At 40.4% G+C, this 17,071-nt stretch overlaps 1 protein-coding gene across 6 annotated transcripts in view; it reads right to left on the bottom strand.

Moving 5' to 3' along the window:
* The window catches only part of IFT74 (intraflagellar transport 74), a 64,565-nt gene extending 47,779 nt beyond the window's left edge, over nucleotides 1-16,786 (bottom strand). For 4 of the 6 annotated variants that reach the window (XR_012159120.1, XM_073345557.1, XM_073345554.1 and 1 more), the window contains exons 1-8: nucleotides 16,625-16,715; nucleotides 14,826-14,969; nucleotides 13,360-13,495; nucleotides 7,889-7,937; nucleotides 7,091-7,189; nucleotides 6,838-6,898; nucleotides 2,522-2,581; nucleotides 1,032-1,093 (exon numbers count right to left, since the gene is read on the bottom strand). Coding sequence is in view for 5 of the 6 variants with exons in the window: in XM_073345557.1 (XP_073201658.1) it covers nucleotides 1,032-1,093; nucleotides 2,522-2,581; nucleotides 6,838-6,898; nucleotides 7,091-7,189; nucleotides 7,889-7,937; nucleotides 13,360-13,495; nucleotides 14,826-14,945 (587 nt within the window). In the remaining variant the exon portion in view is untranslated. Of the gene's footprint in view, nucleotides 1-1,031; nucleotides 1,094-2,521; nucleotides 2,582-6,837; nucleotides 6,899-7,090; nucleotides 7,190-7,888; nucleotides 7,938-13,359; nucleotides 13,496-14,825; nucleotides 14,970-16,624 lie in introns of all 6 variants that reach the window. The other 2 variants (XM_073345555.1, XM_073345556.1) reach the window with 2 other exon arrangements.
* Nucleotides 16,787-17,071: the final 285 nt, after the last annotated feature.

Raw genomic sequence — 17,071 nt, 5'->3', positions numbered from 1 at the left:
TTCCATTTTTAAACTGAAGGTAGATGAACCTCTTCACGATTTTCAAATGTTCTTAAAATCTGGATGTTGAGATATAGGAAAACATCATTTTATTTAAGGAATAATTTATAGTAAATGAGAAAATAGACATTTGTTTTTAATATTAGAAGAAAAATGTATTTCGTATTATTTCACAAAAGTGTTCATAAAATACAGCCAATAGCAAAATGCTCCACATTTTTCATCACTTTTTATTAAACTTTTAAAGTCACAAAATCTTTACGTTGTATAAAAAAACAAAACTTGAAACATTAATGGCTCAAATGTATCCTCAAAGAGACCCACTGGAATAAATGCTATTGGTTTAGGCATGTCTGAGGACAGAATTGGCACCAACTGTAAAAATAAATATACTACAAAAACTCGTGGTGTATTTATAGAACAGTTAGCAGGTATGTGATCATTTTTAATGTATTTAGAAATCACTGAATAACAGATTTTAATTGTGTTATGAAGGCTATGGTAACATTTGTTTCTTTCAGTCAGGAAGTCAGACTAACTATAAAGCAATCCTGATGAAACAAAATGCTGTCAAAGAACAAAGTGTTTGTTTTTAAAGGAGACATTGATTCTTACATAATGTTCTTTTAAATAACTTCATTTTTGTTGTACTGAATGACATATTTAATGAATACAGATGCAGTAGTGACAGTATAACCTGTAGGATTATTGACCTGATAATTTCTGATTGACTTAGAGAACAAACCCATTATGTGTTCATCTGATTAAAAATCAACTTCTTTATTAAAATATATTGAAACAATATTTTAAATGTACTTTAGGACTATGCCGTACTTTAAAAAGTTGACTGAGTGAAGTTTTATTTCCTACAAACTTTATTCAGTGACATTTGTAGAGCATACATGCAACTCTTAGGCAATATTTTTCTGAGTTAAAAATCCCCCAATCAATCAAATCACTTCTTCACTCTTACCCATTTTAATAAGCTACTTTATGCTAAAATTCAATTTTCTGATATTTGATGTACTTACGCTTGTCTCTCTGTAAAAATTATATCAATACTCTGAGCTTCCCGGTCATTTTGAGTTTTTAGCTGTTAAAAAAAAAATCAATACTCAGTAACAGATTTTTGCATGAAAAGATTCTTGCCACTAATGAAAATATAAACAGTATCCATTCATCCAAGGTTATACAAGCATTTGAATGAATGAAGGGAATGGAAGACCAGAATGGAGATGGGAAGGAATAGCAGCCGCCTCCTACCACAAAGGCCTATCTGATGCGGCAGAGATGGATTCTGTAACTCTAATTCCCATTGGAAGCCTGCATTTGAATAGGAGCTGTAATCATAGAAACTGCACATCAGTGTTTTTATTAATAATCAGGTTGGATCACTTAGGGTAAAAATATTTTCACTTGCTTCTCGAGCTCCTGGAAGCCTCTTTTCAAAGAAAAGTTCCTTCTGACTATGAACACAGTGAGCACTGGCACAGTCTTGGTGCCTGAAGACTCCCTCCAGCGAACTTATGAAATCAAGAAAGAACTTCAAGGGAAAGCACAGCTGATATGTATTTGCTTTTGAACACACCATAGGCCCATTAATGCACTATTGCTTTGGAGTCACTTGAAGGGCACAGCATGGAGAAGAATGAAGAAAAACTCAAGAGCCTGGGGAATTTTACAAGCAAGACTGGTGCATGTGGTCAGCCTGTCAGGTGGTTAGTTTTCTGTGCCCTCCACCCAAATAATGTGTGATATATGTGAATACTGGTACCTTGGGTTGGGAGACATATCTCTCTTGCCTGAAATAGAGAAATATCATGGGCTTTGAGGATAATTCTAAGAGCAACTGTGTCACTGACCAACAGATACCCCAGCATTAAGGTCGAAACAGCTGGATGAAAAGGTTTAGTCAGTCTTTCAATAACTGCAGCTCTACACATGTTGTTTTAGGATGTAAACCACAGTATTTTAACACAATGAATATGGGATCCCAGGATACTACATTTAACATCCCATGCAGTGTTTTCAGGGTATACTCAAGATCTAAATTTTAGACACGCACTTCCTTGGGAAGCAAAAAGAAGAACTGAATTCACTGAAAACATATAATACCTTGATGAGTTTTTTTACAACAGAAACTTTAATCTATTTAATTTTTTAAAAACTATCAATCCTGTTTCTGGAAAACAATTATCAAGTGTTTGCTAAACTTTGAGACAACAAAGAGTTTTATGCTGTCTTCATTCTATAACTAAGGCCTCAGTCCTCCAAACACTTACACATGTGCTTAACACAACACACACAAGCAGCTCCATTGAAGTAATGTGCGTCCCAACCCTGCAAACTCTTACATACTTGCCTAGCATTACTCACCCGAATAATCCCATTATAGTCAATAGACTCTTTAGGTCAACAAAATCATGCATATGCACAGACATTTGAATGACTGAAGTTGTAATGTATATATATTTTTTTATTGTAAATACTATATTACCATGGCAAATACTCAAACTCTTACCATATTATAATCGCTCATCACTTCTTCCATATCTGTATTGGTGTTAAGTTTATCCACTAGCTGAAACAAGAAAGAAGCTCAAACAGTTAATACTCTGTTCTTTTTAATTACATTAAAGAAACATACAAGAAGTTAGAAAACTCTTAAATCATTCTTTGAAAACGTTACAAAAGAGATGACTGGTATGGTATTGCAAACAAAAATCTGAAATTAGAAATTTTAATATACCATATGTAAGCTTCATATTTCATAATTCTTACAAGTTCTGTATAACTGTATAGAAAATTAATATTAAATAACATTAATATTACAGAAGTGGTATTGATTTCTCACATCCAAAGCAAAGTTGATTACTTATAATATCCAGTACATTTTCTTTTTTCTTTTTAAATACTCTCCTTGGTTTCCCTCTCCTTCTTACAAGCCTCAAAATATTTTCTCTCTCTACTGATTTAGTCCTTTCCTGTGGACATAGAGAAAGAAAGGCTAATTTTCAACTCCACTTCAAATTTGAAACAAAATGTATCTGTCCAATTAGCTTAAATCTCTTAATAACTTAACTATGGCTATGAACACACTTCAAAATAGTGCTTGTTAGTTAGGCAACCACTACTGCACAACCAATAGAAAACACTGTTTTTATGATTCTATGCAAGCGTAGGTTAGTCTTTGGGATTTTTAAAAACAGTAAACTAGAGCACTGAACAGTATAAAATTCCTCAAAACACATCCTCTTTGCCCACAGAGATCAGCTTTCTTAGAATATAGAAGGCATTCTACATCACATTGGAATGATTTTAAAGTAACTAACATTTCAGGTCTAGGCAACTTAACAGAATCCTTTTAAAGTCACAATATTGTGATGCACATGTACAATAAAGTTGTAGAATATTGCTAAAAATTTCTAGATCCATAAAGAGATAACGCTGTAGCATTTAGTAGTGGAGGTATCAGCGTAGAGGTGACCAGATGTAAGGAACCAGAGCGCTGACATGTAAAATTAGACAGGTTTAGAGGATTTTGTTTTTGTTTTTAGATAAGGGTTGGGGGAAAGCTGACAGGTGCAGAGGAACACAGTTTGGGTAGAGACATCCCTTAGGGATGAATTTATTAAAGGGGGACCTCCACATCCAAGTAAAGAGGATAGAAAAGAAGTTGGTAAAGTACAGGTAGGAGCTAGTCAGGAACAGTAAAGAATAAGAGATCACATTTAAATATAACATATAAAAGCAAGCAACTGAATATTGACAAAATGTACAAGTTCTTATACACAAATGTGGGAAGTCTAAATACTAAGATGGGTGAAGTGGAGTGCCTGGCATTAAATGGGGCTATTGATATAGCAGGCATCACAAGAACTTGGTGGAAAGAAGACAATCTATGGGACCCTAAAAATCAGTGTACAAAATGTATAGGAATGACAAAGGAGGTAGTGGGGGAATTATCTCCATATTCACTGGATACATGTCATCTCAGGAAGGCATGCAGAGAGAATATTTCTAGACACCATAAATTATTGCTTCTTGGAGCAGCTTGTCCTGGATCCCACAAGGGGAAGAAGCAACTCGTGATTTAGTCGTAAGCAGTAATCTGGTGCAACGGGGGAATATAGCTGAACTGCTTGGTAATAGAAACCATAATGTAATGAAATGTAACATCCTTGTTGGGCAAAAAAGACAAAGAAACCCACCACAGTAGCATGTAACTTCAAAAAAGGGAACTAAACAAAAATGAGGGAAATTAAAAGGAACAGTCACAGGAGTGAAATGCCTGCAAACTACAGAGACTATTTAAAAACACCATAATAAAGGTTTAAACTAAATATATACTCCAAATAAAAAAAAATAGTCAGAGGACCAAAAAAAAAAAAAAAAAAAAATGCCACCATGGTTAAACACCAGAGTAAAAGAGGCATTTAGAAGCAAAAAGGCATCATTTAAAAATTCAAAATCAAATCCTAGTAAGGAAAATAGAACGGAGCATAAATTCTGGCAAGTCAAGTGTAAAAGTATAAGCCAGGCCAAGAAAGAATTTGAAGAGACACTAACTAAAGACAAAAAAGTAACGGCAATTAAAACAAAACAAAACAAAAACATCAGAAGCAGGAAGCTTGCCAAACAAACAGTGGGGCCACTGAACGACTGACGTGCTGAAGGAGCACTCAAGGAAAACACAGCCATTGAAGAGAAGCTAAGTGAATTCTTTGCATCAGTCTTCACTGCAGAGGATGTGAGGAAGAGTCCCACAACTGAGCCATTCCTTTCAAGTGACAAATATGAGGAACTGTCCGAGATTGAGGTGTCAACAGAGAAAGTTTTGGAACAAATTGATAAATTAAACTGACAGAGATGGAATTCACCCAAGAATTCCTAAGGAAATCAAATATATAACTGCAGAACTACTAACTGTGGTATGTAACCTATCACTTAAATCAATCTCTGAACCAGATGACTGGAGAATAGCTAATGTAATGCCAACTTTTAAGAAAGGCTCCAGAGGTGATCCTGACAATTACAGGGCAGTAAACCTAACTTCAGCACCAGGCAAACTGGTTGAACCTACATGAAAGTTCAGAACTATCAGATTCAAAAATAAGCATAATATGTTGGTGAAGAACCAATATGGCTTTTGGAAAGGGAAATCATGTCTCACAAATCTAATAGAACTATTAAGGGTGTCAACAACAATGTGGACAATGGTGTAATAGGACTTTCATAAGTCTTCAACAAGGTTCCTCACCAAAGGCTCTTAAGCAAAATAAGCAAGCATGGGATAAGAGAGGTCTTCCCATTGATCAGTAACTAATTAAAAGTCAGGAAACAAAGGGTCAAATAAATGCGTAGTTATCACAATGGAAAGCGGTAAACAGCGGGTTCCCCTAACAATCTGTCTCAGCACCAGTGCTGTTCAACATATTCATAAATAATCTGGAAAAGGGGGTGAACAGTGAGATGGCACAATATATAAATGATACAAAATTACTCAAGATAGTTAAGTCCAAATCAGATTGCGAAGAGTTACAAGGTATCTTACAAAGGTATCTTACAAAACTGAATGACTGGGTGACAAAATGGCAGATGAAATTCAATGTTGATAAATGCTAAGTAATGCACATTGGAAAACATAATCCCAACCGTACGTACAAAATTAGGGGATCTTAAGTAGCCGTTACCACTCAAGAAAGAGATCTTGGGTCATCATGAACAGTTCTCTGAAAACATGCTTAATGTGCAGCAGCAGTCAAAAAAAGCAAACAGAATGTTAGGAACCATTAGGAAAGGGACAGATAATAAGACAGAAAATATCATAATGCCACTATATAAATCCATGGTATGCCCATACCTTGAATACTGTGTGTAGTTCTGGTCACTCCACCTCAAAAGATATATTAGAATTGGAAAAGGACACAGAAGGTCAACACAAATGATGAGAGGTATGGAATACCTTCCATATGAGGAGAGATTAAAAAGACTGGGACCGTTAAACTTAGAAAAGAGATGACTAAGGGGGAGATGACTATGAGAGAGGTCTATAAAATCATGAATAGTGTACAAGAACATAACCCAAGAACCAGGGTCACCCAATAAAATTAATAGGCAGCAGGTTTAAAACAAACAAAAGGAAGTATTTCTTCAAACAACAGAGTCAACATGTGAAACTTGTTGCCAAGAGATGTTGTGAAGAATTCTGGGTTCAAAAAGAATAGATAAGTTAATGGAGGATAGGTCCATCAATGACTATTAGCCAAGATAGTCACGGACAGAACCCCATGCTCCAGGTGTCCGTAAATCTCCAAATGCCGGAAGCTGAGATTAGATGACAGGAAATGGATCACTCGAATTGCCTTATTCTGCTCATTCCTCTGAAGCATCTGGCACTGGCCACTGTCTGAAGACGGGATACTGGGCTAAATGGATAACTGGTCTCATTCAGTATGGCTGTACTTATGATGTTATATCAACAACTCCCAAATTATCATTGAGGTCATTGATCAAATAATCAGAGAATTCACTGAAAAGCCAAGTGAAATTATTTTTTCAAATGACATACTGTAATAAACATCAAATCTGATATTGTTGGGGGAGGTTGCGTCTAACCATAAAATGACTAAAATGTATGTGTGGGTGTACATATCCTTATGACAACTATGCAAGCATTTGTTTCCTTTTTAATAAGTGAATTAAAGCAGTTTTAAACAGTAAATCTTTCTAATGGAGAAACGTCATACAAAAAAAATACTAAGTTAAAACCAGTATGTGCACCATGCAAAAGCAATGGGGGGAAAATCTAGTGTGAAACAGCTAACAACAGCATACCATATTGTAGTCCGCTAGTTGACCTTGAAATTCTTTGATTTCACCAGCTAAAGTCTCTGCCCTAGATAAAGAACAAAAATTCAATTTTATGAGATTAAGTGTTTTATACAGCAAAACAAAATCAGAACAAGTATTCATTTTTATCGTTTTCTAGGTTGCACGGTATTGATATGCAAGTCTGATATAACAAAAGACAAGGTCCTGACAAGGCACTTGGGTATGCTAACATTGCATTAACTTCAACATGACTCACCTCTTTTCATATGACAGATAGACAGAATTCTCCTGGTTATACATTTCTATTTCTTTCTGAAGTTTATTTATTTCTGTTGCGAGTTCACTTATTTTGCTTCTATAGAAAAGAAATATAAAAAGTTACTTGTATGCTTAAAATGTACAACTAAAATACTGTAGGATAAAGCTAATACTAGATTATAAATGTATATGTATTCAAGCCATCTCTCTTGTATTACAGATTGTCTCAAACAGCTCTAGGATCAGCTAAAGAAATTTAAAAAGGGGTTCTATCTTGGATAAACTCTTAAACAGTTATAAAGTACTGAACTCGGATAGCATAAAAAGTTCATTTTATTTAAATTTAGAGTATTTTCTCCTCTTTGGTGTAAGTGTAAAGTAGAATTGTTCAGTTGTTCCAGTAGAACAATCCCACAACAGTTTCACAACATGGGTAGCCTCTAAAGGTAAGAGGATATGATTTAGGAGTGCCCATCCAACACAGAAATTTTACTGAACATGACAAAGTGTTTTATAAGATACTTGGGCAATAATGAAAAATGTTAATTTAGCAAATTTATTCTTGGAATTAAGGGCGAAATGTACCCCAGGATAGAGGATCTACAAAGGCCCTCCTCATCCCAAAAAGCCTTATAACAGGGAGAATTTCAACATAAGTGAACAAGCCAACCTAATCCACACTAATAAGTATGGCTATTACTAGATTTATGATGTTGTATTTTATTCCTTGATATGGGTGTGGGGAGGGAGAAGACATTAACTATGCTACAGCTTGAAAGTGTTGTCACTAACATACCTAAGCAGTCCAAGATAATAGGATTTATCCATAATCTGTCTCTGAGGACCTAACAAAGGAGAACAAGTAACATTTTATTAGAAGATAATGTGTTTTAATGAGACAAATTAAGTTCACAAAGGACGAGCTGAAGTTATACTCCAAACAGAGAACGAGCACCTTCAGAATGTCCTCATACAGCTTTTATTCAACCAATACAGATGAAATCAGAGATACATGTTAGGCTTTGGTGGGGATTTAGATTACTTAAGCAACTGAAAGTTTCTGAGATGAATCTTGCAGGAAGGTGACTTCATCCTAAAAAGAGATGGAGGATTTATAAAACCTGCTGTAATTTGCCCTATGTGTGTTCTCTACCAAAACCAAGCACATATTAAAAATAAAGACATAAAAGTTAAAAAGCATCATAGAAACACTAAATTCAAGGACAGAGTTTCAACCCCACTTTGTTTTTCTTACACTCTCCACCTCAGCTAAGCCTTGAATTTCACATTCAGCTCCACTGCTGATCTAGCCTCATCTATCGTTTAGATTTGGTTCCTCGATGCTGCTCCAGCCTCCCGCGGTCTGACTGACTTTTCTTGCGGTTTGTACCACCCCAGCCATGCCATCAGGCTGAATAAGTCCTTTAAAAAACAGGTTCTCCCTGCCCTGCGCTACATCTCTTTTCACTCTTTGTATAAAGCTGAAATCACCTTGAGGTGCATCACATGCTCTCTCCCAGTTCTACAGGCTAAACATCACAGCACATAAAGAAACAGATTCTCCGCACAGCATAAAGCGGTGACATATGAATCAGCGGGCTCTCTCTGGGTGACAATCTACTGTAAGTCTAGCTGCTATATACCTTCCTTTGTTTTTCACCTGCTCAGCAGTGATTTTAGGATAGATTCTCTTCTACAATATGGCCCCATATTGCAAATGGACTGTAAAGACAGCTGATCCAGCCAATGGGACTTTCACCAACTCCAAGCCACCTCCAACATAGGGGATATTTTGGTAGCATGGTCATAGACTGTTGTGTCCCAGAAATCATTGGTTGATGTACCAACCTCCTTGGAGCCATAGCCACAAGACATAGTATAAAGGACCTCTAAACAATGCTGGGGTCTGGGCTGGTATAGAACCAGCCTTAGACATTATGAGTTGCCAATAGTTCCTATTCACCCCATCTTGTCCCTCAGCTGTTCCCAATGCTTAGTGGGCATAGCTAAATTGGAGTCTTTGAGAGGACAGGGAAGAAAGGAGAGCAGCAAATACGCACCCTGGACTTCAGAAAAGCAGACTTTGACTCCCTCAGGGAACTGATGGGCAGGATCCCCTGGGAGAATAACATGAGGGGGAAAGGAGTTCAGGAGAGCTGGCTGTATTTTAAAGAAACCTTATTGAGGTTACAGGGACAAACCATCCCAATGTGTAGAAAGAACAGTAAATATGGCAGGCGACCAGCTTGGCTTCACGGTGAAATCCTTGCTGATCTTAAACACAAAAAAGAAGCTTACAAGAAGTGGAAGATTGGACAAATGACCAGGGAAGAGTATAAAAATATTGCTCGGGCATGCACGAGTGAAATCAGGAAAGCCAAATCACACCTGGAGTTGCAGCTAGCAAGAGATGTTAAGAGTAACAAGAAGGGTTTCTTCAGGTATGTTAGCAACAAGAAGAAAGTCAAGGAAAGTGTGGGCCCCTTACTGAATGAGGGAGGCAACCTAGTGACAAAGGATGTGGAAAAAGTAAATGTACTCAATGCTTTTTTTGTCTCTGTCTTCACGAACAAGGTCAGCTCCCAGACTACTGCATTGGGCAGCACAGCATGGGGAGGAGGTGACCAGTCCTCTGTGGAGAAAAAAGTGGTTTGGGACTATTTAGAAAAGCTGGATGAGCACAAATCCATGGGGCTGGATGCGCTGCATCTGAGAGTGCTAAAGGAGTTGGCGAATGTGATTGCAGAGCCATTGGCCATTATCTTTGAAAACTCATGGTGATCGGGGGAAGTCCCGGATGACTGGAAAAAATCTAATGTAGTGCCCATCTTTAAAAAAGGGAAGGAGGAGGATCCTGGGAACCACAGGGCCAGTCAGCCTGACCTCAGTCCCTGGAAAAATCATGGAGCAGGTCCTCAAGGAATCAATTCTGAAGCACTTAGAGGAGAGGAAAGTGATCAAGAACAGTCAGCATGGATTCACCAAGGGCAAGTCATGCCTGACTAATATAATTGCCTTCTATGACGAGATAACTGGCTCTGTGGATGAGGGGAAAGCGGTGGACGTGTTGTTCCTTGACTTTAGCAAAGCTTTTGACACAGTCTCTCACAGTATTCTTGCCAGCAAGTTAAAGAAGTATGGGCTGGATGAATGGGCTATAAGGTGGATAGAAAGTTGGCTAGATTGTCAGGCTCAACAGGTAGTGATCAATGGCTCCATGTCTAGTTGGCAGCCGGTATCAAGCGGAGTGCCCCAAGGGTCGGTCCTGGGGCCGGTTTTGTTCAATATCTTCATAAATGATCTGGAGGATGGTGTGGATTGCACCCTCAGCAAGTTTGCAGATGACACTAAATTGGGAGGAGAGGTAGATATGCTGGAGAGTAGGGATAGGATACAGAGGGCCCTAGACATATTAGAGGATTGGGCCAAAAGAAATCTGATGAGGTTCAACAAGGACAAGTGCAGAGTCCTGCACTTAGGACAGAAGAATCCCATGCATCGCTACAGACTAGGGACCGAATGGCTAGGCAGCAGTTCTGCAGAAAAGGACCTGGGGGTTACAGTGGACGAGTTGCTGGATATGAGTCAACAGTGTGCCCTTGTTGCCAAGAAGGCCAATGGCATTTTGGGATGTATAAGTAGGGGCATTGCCAGCAGATCGAGGGACATGATCGTTCCCCTCTATTCGACACTGGTGAAGCCTCATCTGGAGTACTGTGTCCAGTTTTGAGCCCCACACTACAAGAAGGATGTGGAAAAATTGGAAAACGTCCAGCGGAGGGCAACAAAAATGATTAGGGGATTGGAACACATGACTTATGAGGAGAGGCTGAGGGAACTGGGATTGTTTAGTCTGCGGAAGAGAAGAATGAGGGGGGATTTGATAGCTGCTTTCAACTACTTGAAAGGGGGTTCCAAAGAGGATGGATCTAGACTGTTCTCAGTGGTAGCTGATGACGGAACGAGGAGTAATGGTCTCAAGTTGCAGTGGGGGAGGTTTAGGTTGGATATTAGGAAAAACTTTTTCACTAGGAGGGTGGTGAAACACTGGAATGCGTTACCTAGGGAGGTGGTGGAATTTCCTTCCTTAGAAGTTTTTAAGGTCAGGCTTGACAAAGCCCTGGCTGGGATGATTTAGTTGGGGATTGGTCCTGCTTTGAGCATGGGGGTTGGATTAAATGACCTCCTGAGGTCCCTTCCAACCCTGGTAGTCTATGATTCTATGACAGCCGTGAAAGGAATTTTGGGACCTAAACTGAACACCCTGGAATTAAAACCAACAGTTCTAGTTGTAACCCACTATCTCGAAGAAGGACATCTGAAGTCCCCTCACCCTGGAGCTGTATTTCTGACATCAAACCATAGTCCAATTGTGGGTGAGTTCAATGTGATTACAACTGTATAAACATTTGTTGTATAGTAAAGTATTTAAATATTGTTCTGCAGTGCTTGAAGGAGACTCAATCTATGCCTTCTTCTTTTAATATTATTTTTTTCAAATGTCTCCCAAGAGATGTGAATACTATAAGCAGTGTTCAGGCATAGAGAAGTCTGCTACTTCTGAGTTTTCTAAAAGCAAAGATAGTAGAAGGAGGGACTCATTAGTGTGTCTCTCCCTTCCCTAATCCCTATTAGTTGTAGTTCCTTACAGTGTAATTTGTTCAGTTCACTCCTTATTACTCTTCCTTGAAAAACATTTCAGATACCTCACTAACTTCCACACTTTCTGTGATTCATGTCCTCGAGTCAAAATGTGACTTATTTGAGGCTAGTGGTGATTTAGTGCGTTCTAAAATTGGGGTATTAGAAAAGAAGGTAGACAATGTAGAACAGTCTACAAAATAACTGGAGAATAAAATTAACATTTTGCAAGATCAGGGTGAAAGTATGAAGTCTCTTACTGGAGTTCCTTTCTATGCATAACAGTCTACTCAATCATAACCTGAAAACTACAGAGAATAATATGAAATCTGAATCATTTAATGAATTTGCTTTAGTCTTACACAAATATTTGAGTTAGACATTTGACTCACTTCTGTGTGTTTTGAAATGCTTTAGGATTCCCATTTAAATTGTTACCCTGTGTCCCTTATTCTGACTCTTCACAAATTTGGGGAAATCTTATTGTTACGATTCATAAAGAGTCATAAAAATAATCTGAAGTTATAAAAGAAATCTTAAAGATACATATCTTCTCTGAACTTGTAAAATCTACTTATACACAGATAAGAAACTTTTGACTTTGCGATCAGAATTTTTTCTTTTGAGTTAAAGGTGTCACAATCTTTATCAACTAAATCTTTCTATGGTTGTAAATAAGGAAGTATAATCAAACTCAAGATACAATACATTTTCTAAGTCCTCGGACCAAGGCCTTAATCACTATATGCCATTCATCCTGTTCCTTGAGGGCCAAAATTTGTTCTCAATTACAGCAATGTAAATTTAGAGTAGGTCCATGAGCCTTAATGATTCACTCTGAATTTTCACTGTGGTAACTGAAAAAAGAATTTATCCTAAAAGGAGAGATGGAATCACATGATGACCCATTGATTCACTCTGTAACCCTGCCTCATTCAATACACAAAATACATGTTTGCGTAACTAGAGCATATAATAAAGCACTAGCACAAGAAGCAGATTTTTGAGGGCTTCACTTTGCAACCTTAATTTTCTTTCTAAAAACTACAAATATTCCACACGGAAACTATGCTAAGAGAAAAATGATAAAACACAGACATTCAATAACATGAAACTATTTTCTAGACAGTTGTAAGACCCTCTGTCTTGCACAAGATGTGTACTCAGGAGGCTGGTTTATTTGCCCCCTTGCCTCATTCAATACGAGCATTAGTAGATCATATAGATCACGCAAAGCTCCAAATTCCACATGAACATCAAACTTTTTATGGAATGAGACAAGGCTAAGATTCCATACACACCCACCCAGACAGAATATTCTATTCAACTAATTCACTTATGCTTGCATGATATGAACAGACTATAGTAAGGCTGTTATTCAAATAATGTGCAAGACGCATTTTTAAACCCCTATACATTCTGCCAAATCTGCCCAAGGACTCTAAAAGGCACATGTCTGACCTAGTGACTATCAGTGCTAAATTTCAAGTTTCTGTCCCACACTAGAGTTACTAGAGCCACAAAATATCCTCTGCCATCCAGTTTCCCCAAAATTGTACTGATTCATTGAGAGTGTTAAAAAAATCTTCCTGTATTAAGATGAGAATTCTTCATATATTAAAATACCTTTCACCCCAGTTTTCATTCCACTTAACCCTTGTTGTGTCACTGGACGGTCTGCAACTTTAATGTGAGATGACAACACCCCTCCAGTACCTAGGAGACCACCACGAGTACCAGGCCGTGATGTACCAGGGGGCATCTAGACAAAGACAATAGAATAATAAACCAGTTCTTATATTTATGCAGTTGTTAAGAGGAACATTTAAAAGCTTGTCTGGATTGTTCTAACAATTAGAAACTAACATATGTATTTTACTTAGTACACTAGATCTTTAGCGGTATTTTTCTTGCAGGTGATAATTTATACCAAATATTTTAGAAGTAAATCTAAATAGTATAGTATCAAATCAAAACCTCGAGCACATACATCTCTCTATATTTGTTTTTGAGACTCAAGGCTATTTTTTTTGCATTCTTGATGTTCTTTTTCTTCCTCAGGTTTGACCTCTGCCCAAATGATAGTGTAAACTGAATTCCTACTGTTTTGTTTATCATGCTATGTGGTTATCTTTTAGCAGTTAGTTCCAATAACACTCTCCCTCCCCCACACCCCCCCATTAGATTTAAAAAATCTGTTCAGTGAGACTATTATTTTAATTGTCAGGAAAAGCAAGATTTTCCTGTCCAAAAACTTCCATAAAGCTCAGGTTTCTACTTATGTGTGGAGAAAAACATACAAGTCTCATGCTCAGGCCTCACATATAATGCTTCTCTTTATTGAAATCACCCACTTTTTATTAAAATCTCCTACTTCAACAGAGGTGTAGGCTAAAAGCAACCTACTGGCTACCAAAAAGTGCATAAATTAAGGAAGAACAATTTGTTGCTCCTCCAAACAAATGTCTCTAGTTTGGCTGGAGAGGAGAGACTGTTAGGGAATTGGATTGTACTGTGAAACTGGATTGTACTGTGAAAGCAAAAGTCCAGCCCTGTTTATTCTAGTCCCAAAGTGCATCAGCAGATGCCTTAGGACTTCTGCAAAATGCATTTTGCTCCTTTGCGGATACCAGATGTGGGAGGCACTAAGCTTGTAGATCCAGTAATCTTTAAGTACTATGGGTTTGACCTTTACTTGGCCTTTGCATGCCATACCAGAATAAAAGGACCAGAGGCAATCTGAAGACCCAGTGTAAATTACTCCCATGACATGAACAAAATCATAGGGGAAGGCAACCGACAAAGGGTGACAGGACACATCTCTAACAAACCAGATCTTTTTGCTTTTTCTACTAGTAACTCTAAAAGATATATTTCATCCAATATATGGCAATAACAGTTTCCAACCCACCTCCTTTTAACATACAATAGACAAATCTTCTTGGAATGAAGAAAGAAATATGAAGTACCAAAAAAGAATTCAAACGGCTACCTTCAATTACAGTTACTACTGGCACCCAATTCTTCATAACAGAAACATCAGGATAAAATCTAAACATTCAAAACAAACATATTAAATCACTTTAACACACCCCTGTTCCCACTCTGGCTACTGCTGGAGTCCGTAACAAGGATGAAGAAGGCCTGGTTGTCAGCCCAATTCCTCCTCTTGAAGCAGGACGAGCTGTGGGTGGCTTGTGATTGCTTGCCATTTTCTATTTATTTTAAACTTCTCTCTGGAAAGAAACATATGATGCTCATGTCCTTTAATTAGAACTGATCCTTTATTAGTGACGCCCTCCACTACATTTCTAATCCTTTACATTACTAAGGGAGCTTGTTGTATGCTGGGGAAGGAATGGAGGGTGTTGGACAGCTGAGGGTATGAGGAACATGTAGCAGATATAAGGTGGTACTAGCGTATATAGGAAGTATAAATAATGTGTGATGCTGCGGGGAGTACTGGGTATCTAGGGAGCACCGTGGGAATACTAGAAATACTCAAGTGGGTGGGGAGTTTAAGGTGCAGCACAAGGAATGTGGGGGGAATACAGGGAGCAGCAGGAAGTATAAGGGGTGGCTCTGTAGGTTGTGCGGATTACATTGGGGCTACTAGGAGGATGGGTGGGTAGCCAGGGTGGCACAGGGAGGATGGGGGTATTGGGTGCTAGTGTTGTGGGGGGGGTTTACAGGTGGCACTGTGATATGTGGGGGAATACAGGATGGCACTGGGGGACTGTGGAGGATATAAGTGTGGATAGGCTATGGGAACTGTTAGGGGATACTGGGGTAGCACTGGGGAAGATGGGGTTCTAGGGATCTGGGGGCATATGGGGTGGCACTGGAGGTGTGAGAGGAATATAAGGTGGCACTGGCGATACTGAGGTGGTATGGGGGGCATTAGGGGTTGTTAAGAAGTCCTAGGAGTGACACAGGGGCTGTAGGGAGGTACTAGGGGTGGCACTGGGGAAGATGGGATACTTGGGCTGTGGGGGGGAATATGGGCTGGTACTGGGAGTGTGGGGAGAATTCAAGGGGGTACTGGGGTAGTGCTGGGAGCTTTGGGGGTACTGGGGTGGCACTAGGGGCAGTGGGGATTGTTAAAGAGTACAAGGAGTGACACAGGGGCTGGGGGCAGGGTTGCCAACCCCCCAGGATTGGCCTGGAGTCTCCAAGAATTGAAGATTCATCTTTAATTAAAGATTATGTCATGTGATGAAATCTCCAGGAATATTTCAAACCAAAATCGGCAACCCTAGTTGTGAGGAGTACTAGGGGTGGGCACTGGAGGAGTACGAGGGGTGGTTGGGCTATGGAGACTGTTAGGGAGCACCAGGGGTGTCACTGAGAGGTACTAGAGAGGGGCAAGGGACAGGGGCTTCTACAGGTAGTGCTGGGGGCTCTAGGGATGGAGCTGGTGGGTGCGGGCACTAGGGGTGGCACTGGAGGACACTAGGGATGGAGCTAGTGGAGGTCGTCACTAGGCAGGGCTGGGGGACATTAGGAGGTGGCGCTGGGGGGCACCAGGGATGGAGCAGGTGGATGCAGGACACTAGGAGGCAGTGCTGGGGGCACCAGGGATGGAGCAGGTGGATGGGGGGCCCCAGGACAGCGCAGGGGGCACTAGAGGCGGCGCTGTTGGGGGGGGCACTCGGGGCGGCGCAGTAGGAGATGGCACTAGGAGCAGTAAGAGGCGGCGCTGTTGGGGGGGGCACTAGGGATAGAGAAGGGGGGGGAACGACACTAGGGCAGCGCTGGGGAGGGGGGGGCACTAGAGGCGGCCGCTGCGGGGCGGCTCCCTCCCGGGAGGGTCACGGGAAGCGTCGGCTCCGGTCCCCGATTCTCCCCATGGCGGCTGAGCGCCAGACAGGAGCGCGGGGTTCCGCCCTACCGGGAGACGGGCCCCCAACGCGGGCAGCGGCTGGAGACCCGGCCCCGCGGTCTCACCCGAGGCGGCCGCTCCCCAGGGCCCGTTGGAGCCGATTTACCTCCTCCGCGACCCGTCCCGGAGCGACGGCAGTATCACAGCAACCGAGCAACCCCGCCCCATTGCCCCAGCAGCCAATCGTCGGCCGCGCTCCTTCCACTCTCGCGAGAATCTGAAATCCCGCCGCCTCCCACAGCCAGGAGCGAGACCTCGAGTCCCGCCCCCGCTAAGAATACAGGTTTACCGCCCCCCCCCCCAATACAGGGAGAGGCGGAAAGGCCTAGGGGAACCTCCGCACAGAGGGGCGCTGGGAAAGGACATTCGGACATTGCAATTTGCGAGTCCCAACTTACAAAGCTCCCCGCTGTAGTAAGGGCCTACCAATCCCAGCATGCAATGCGCCACCTTTTA

Source organism: Lepidochelys kempii, chromosome 5 (genome assembly GCF_965140265.1).
Source record: "Lepidochelys kempii isolate rLepKem1 chromosome 5, rLepKem1.hap2, whole genome shotgun sequence".
Classification (NCBI taxonomy): Eukaryota; Metazoa; Chordata; order Testudines; family Cheloniidae; genus Lepidochelys; species Lepidochelys kempii.
This window is presented reverse-complemented; position numbering and strand designations above follow the sequence as displayed.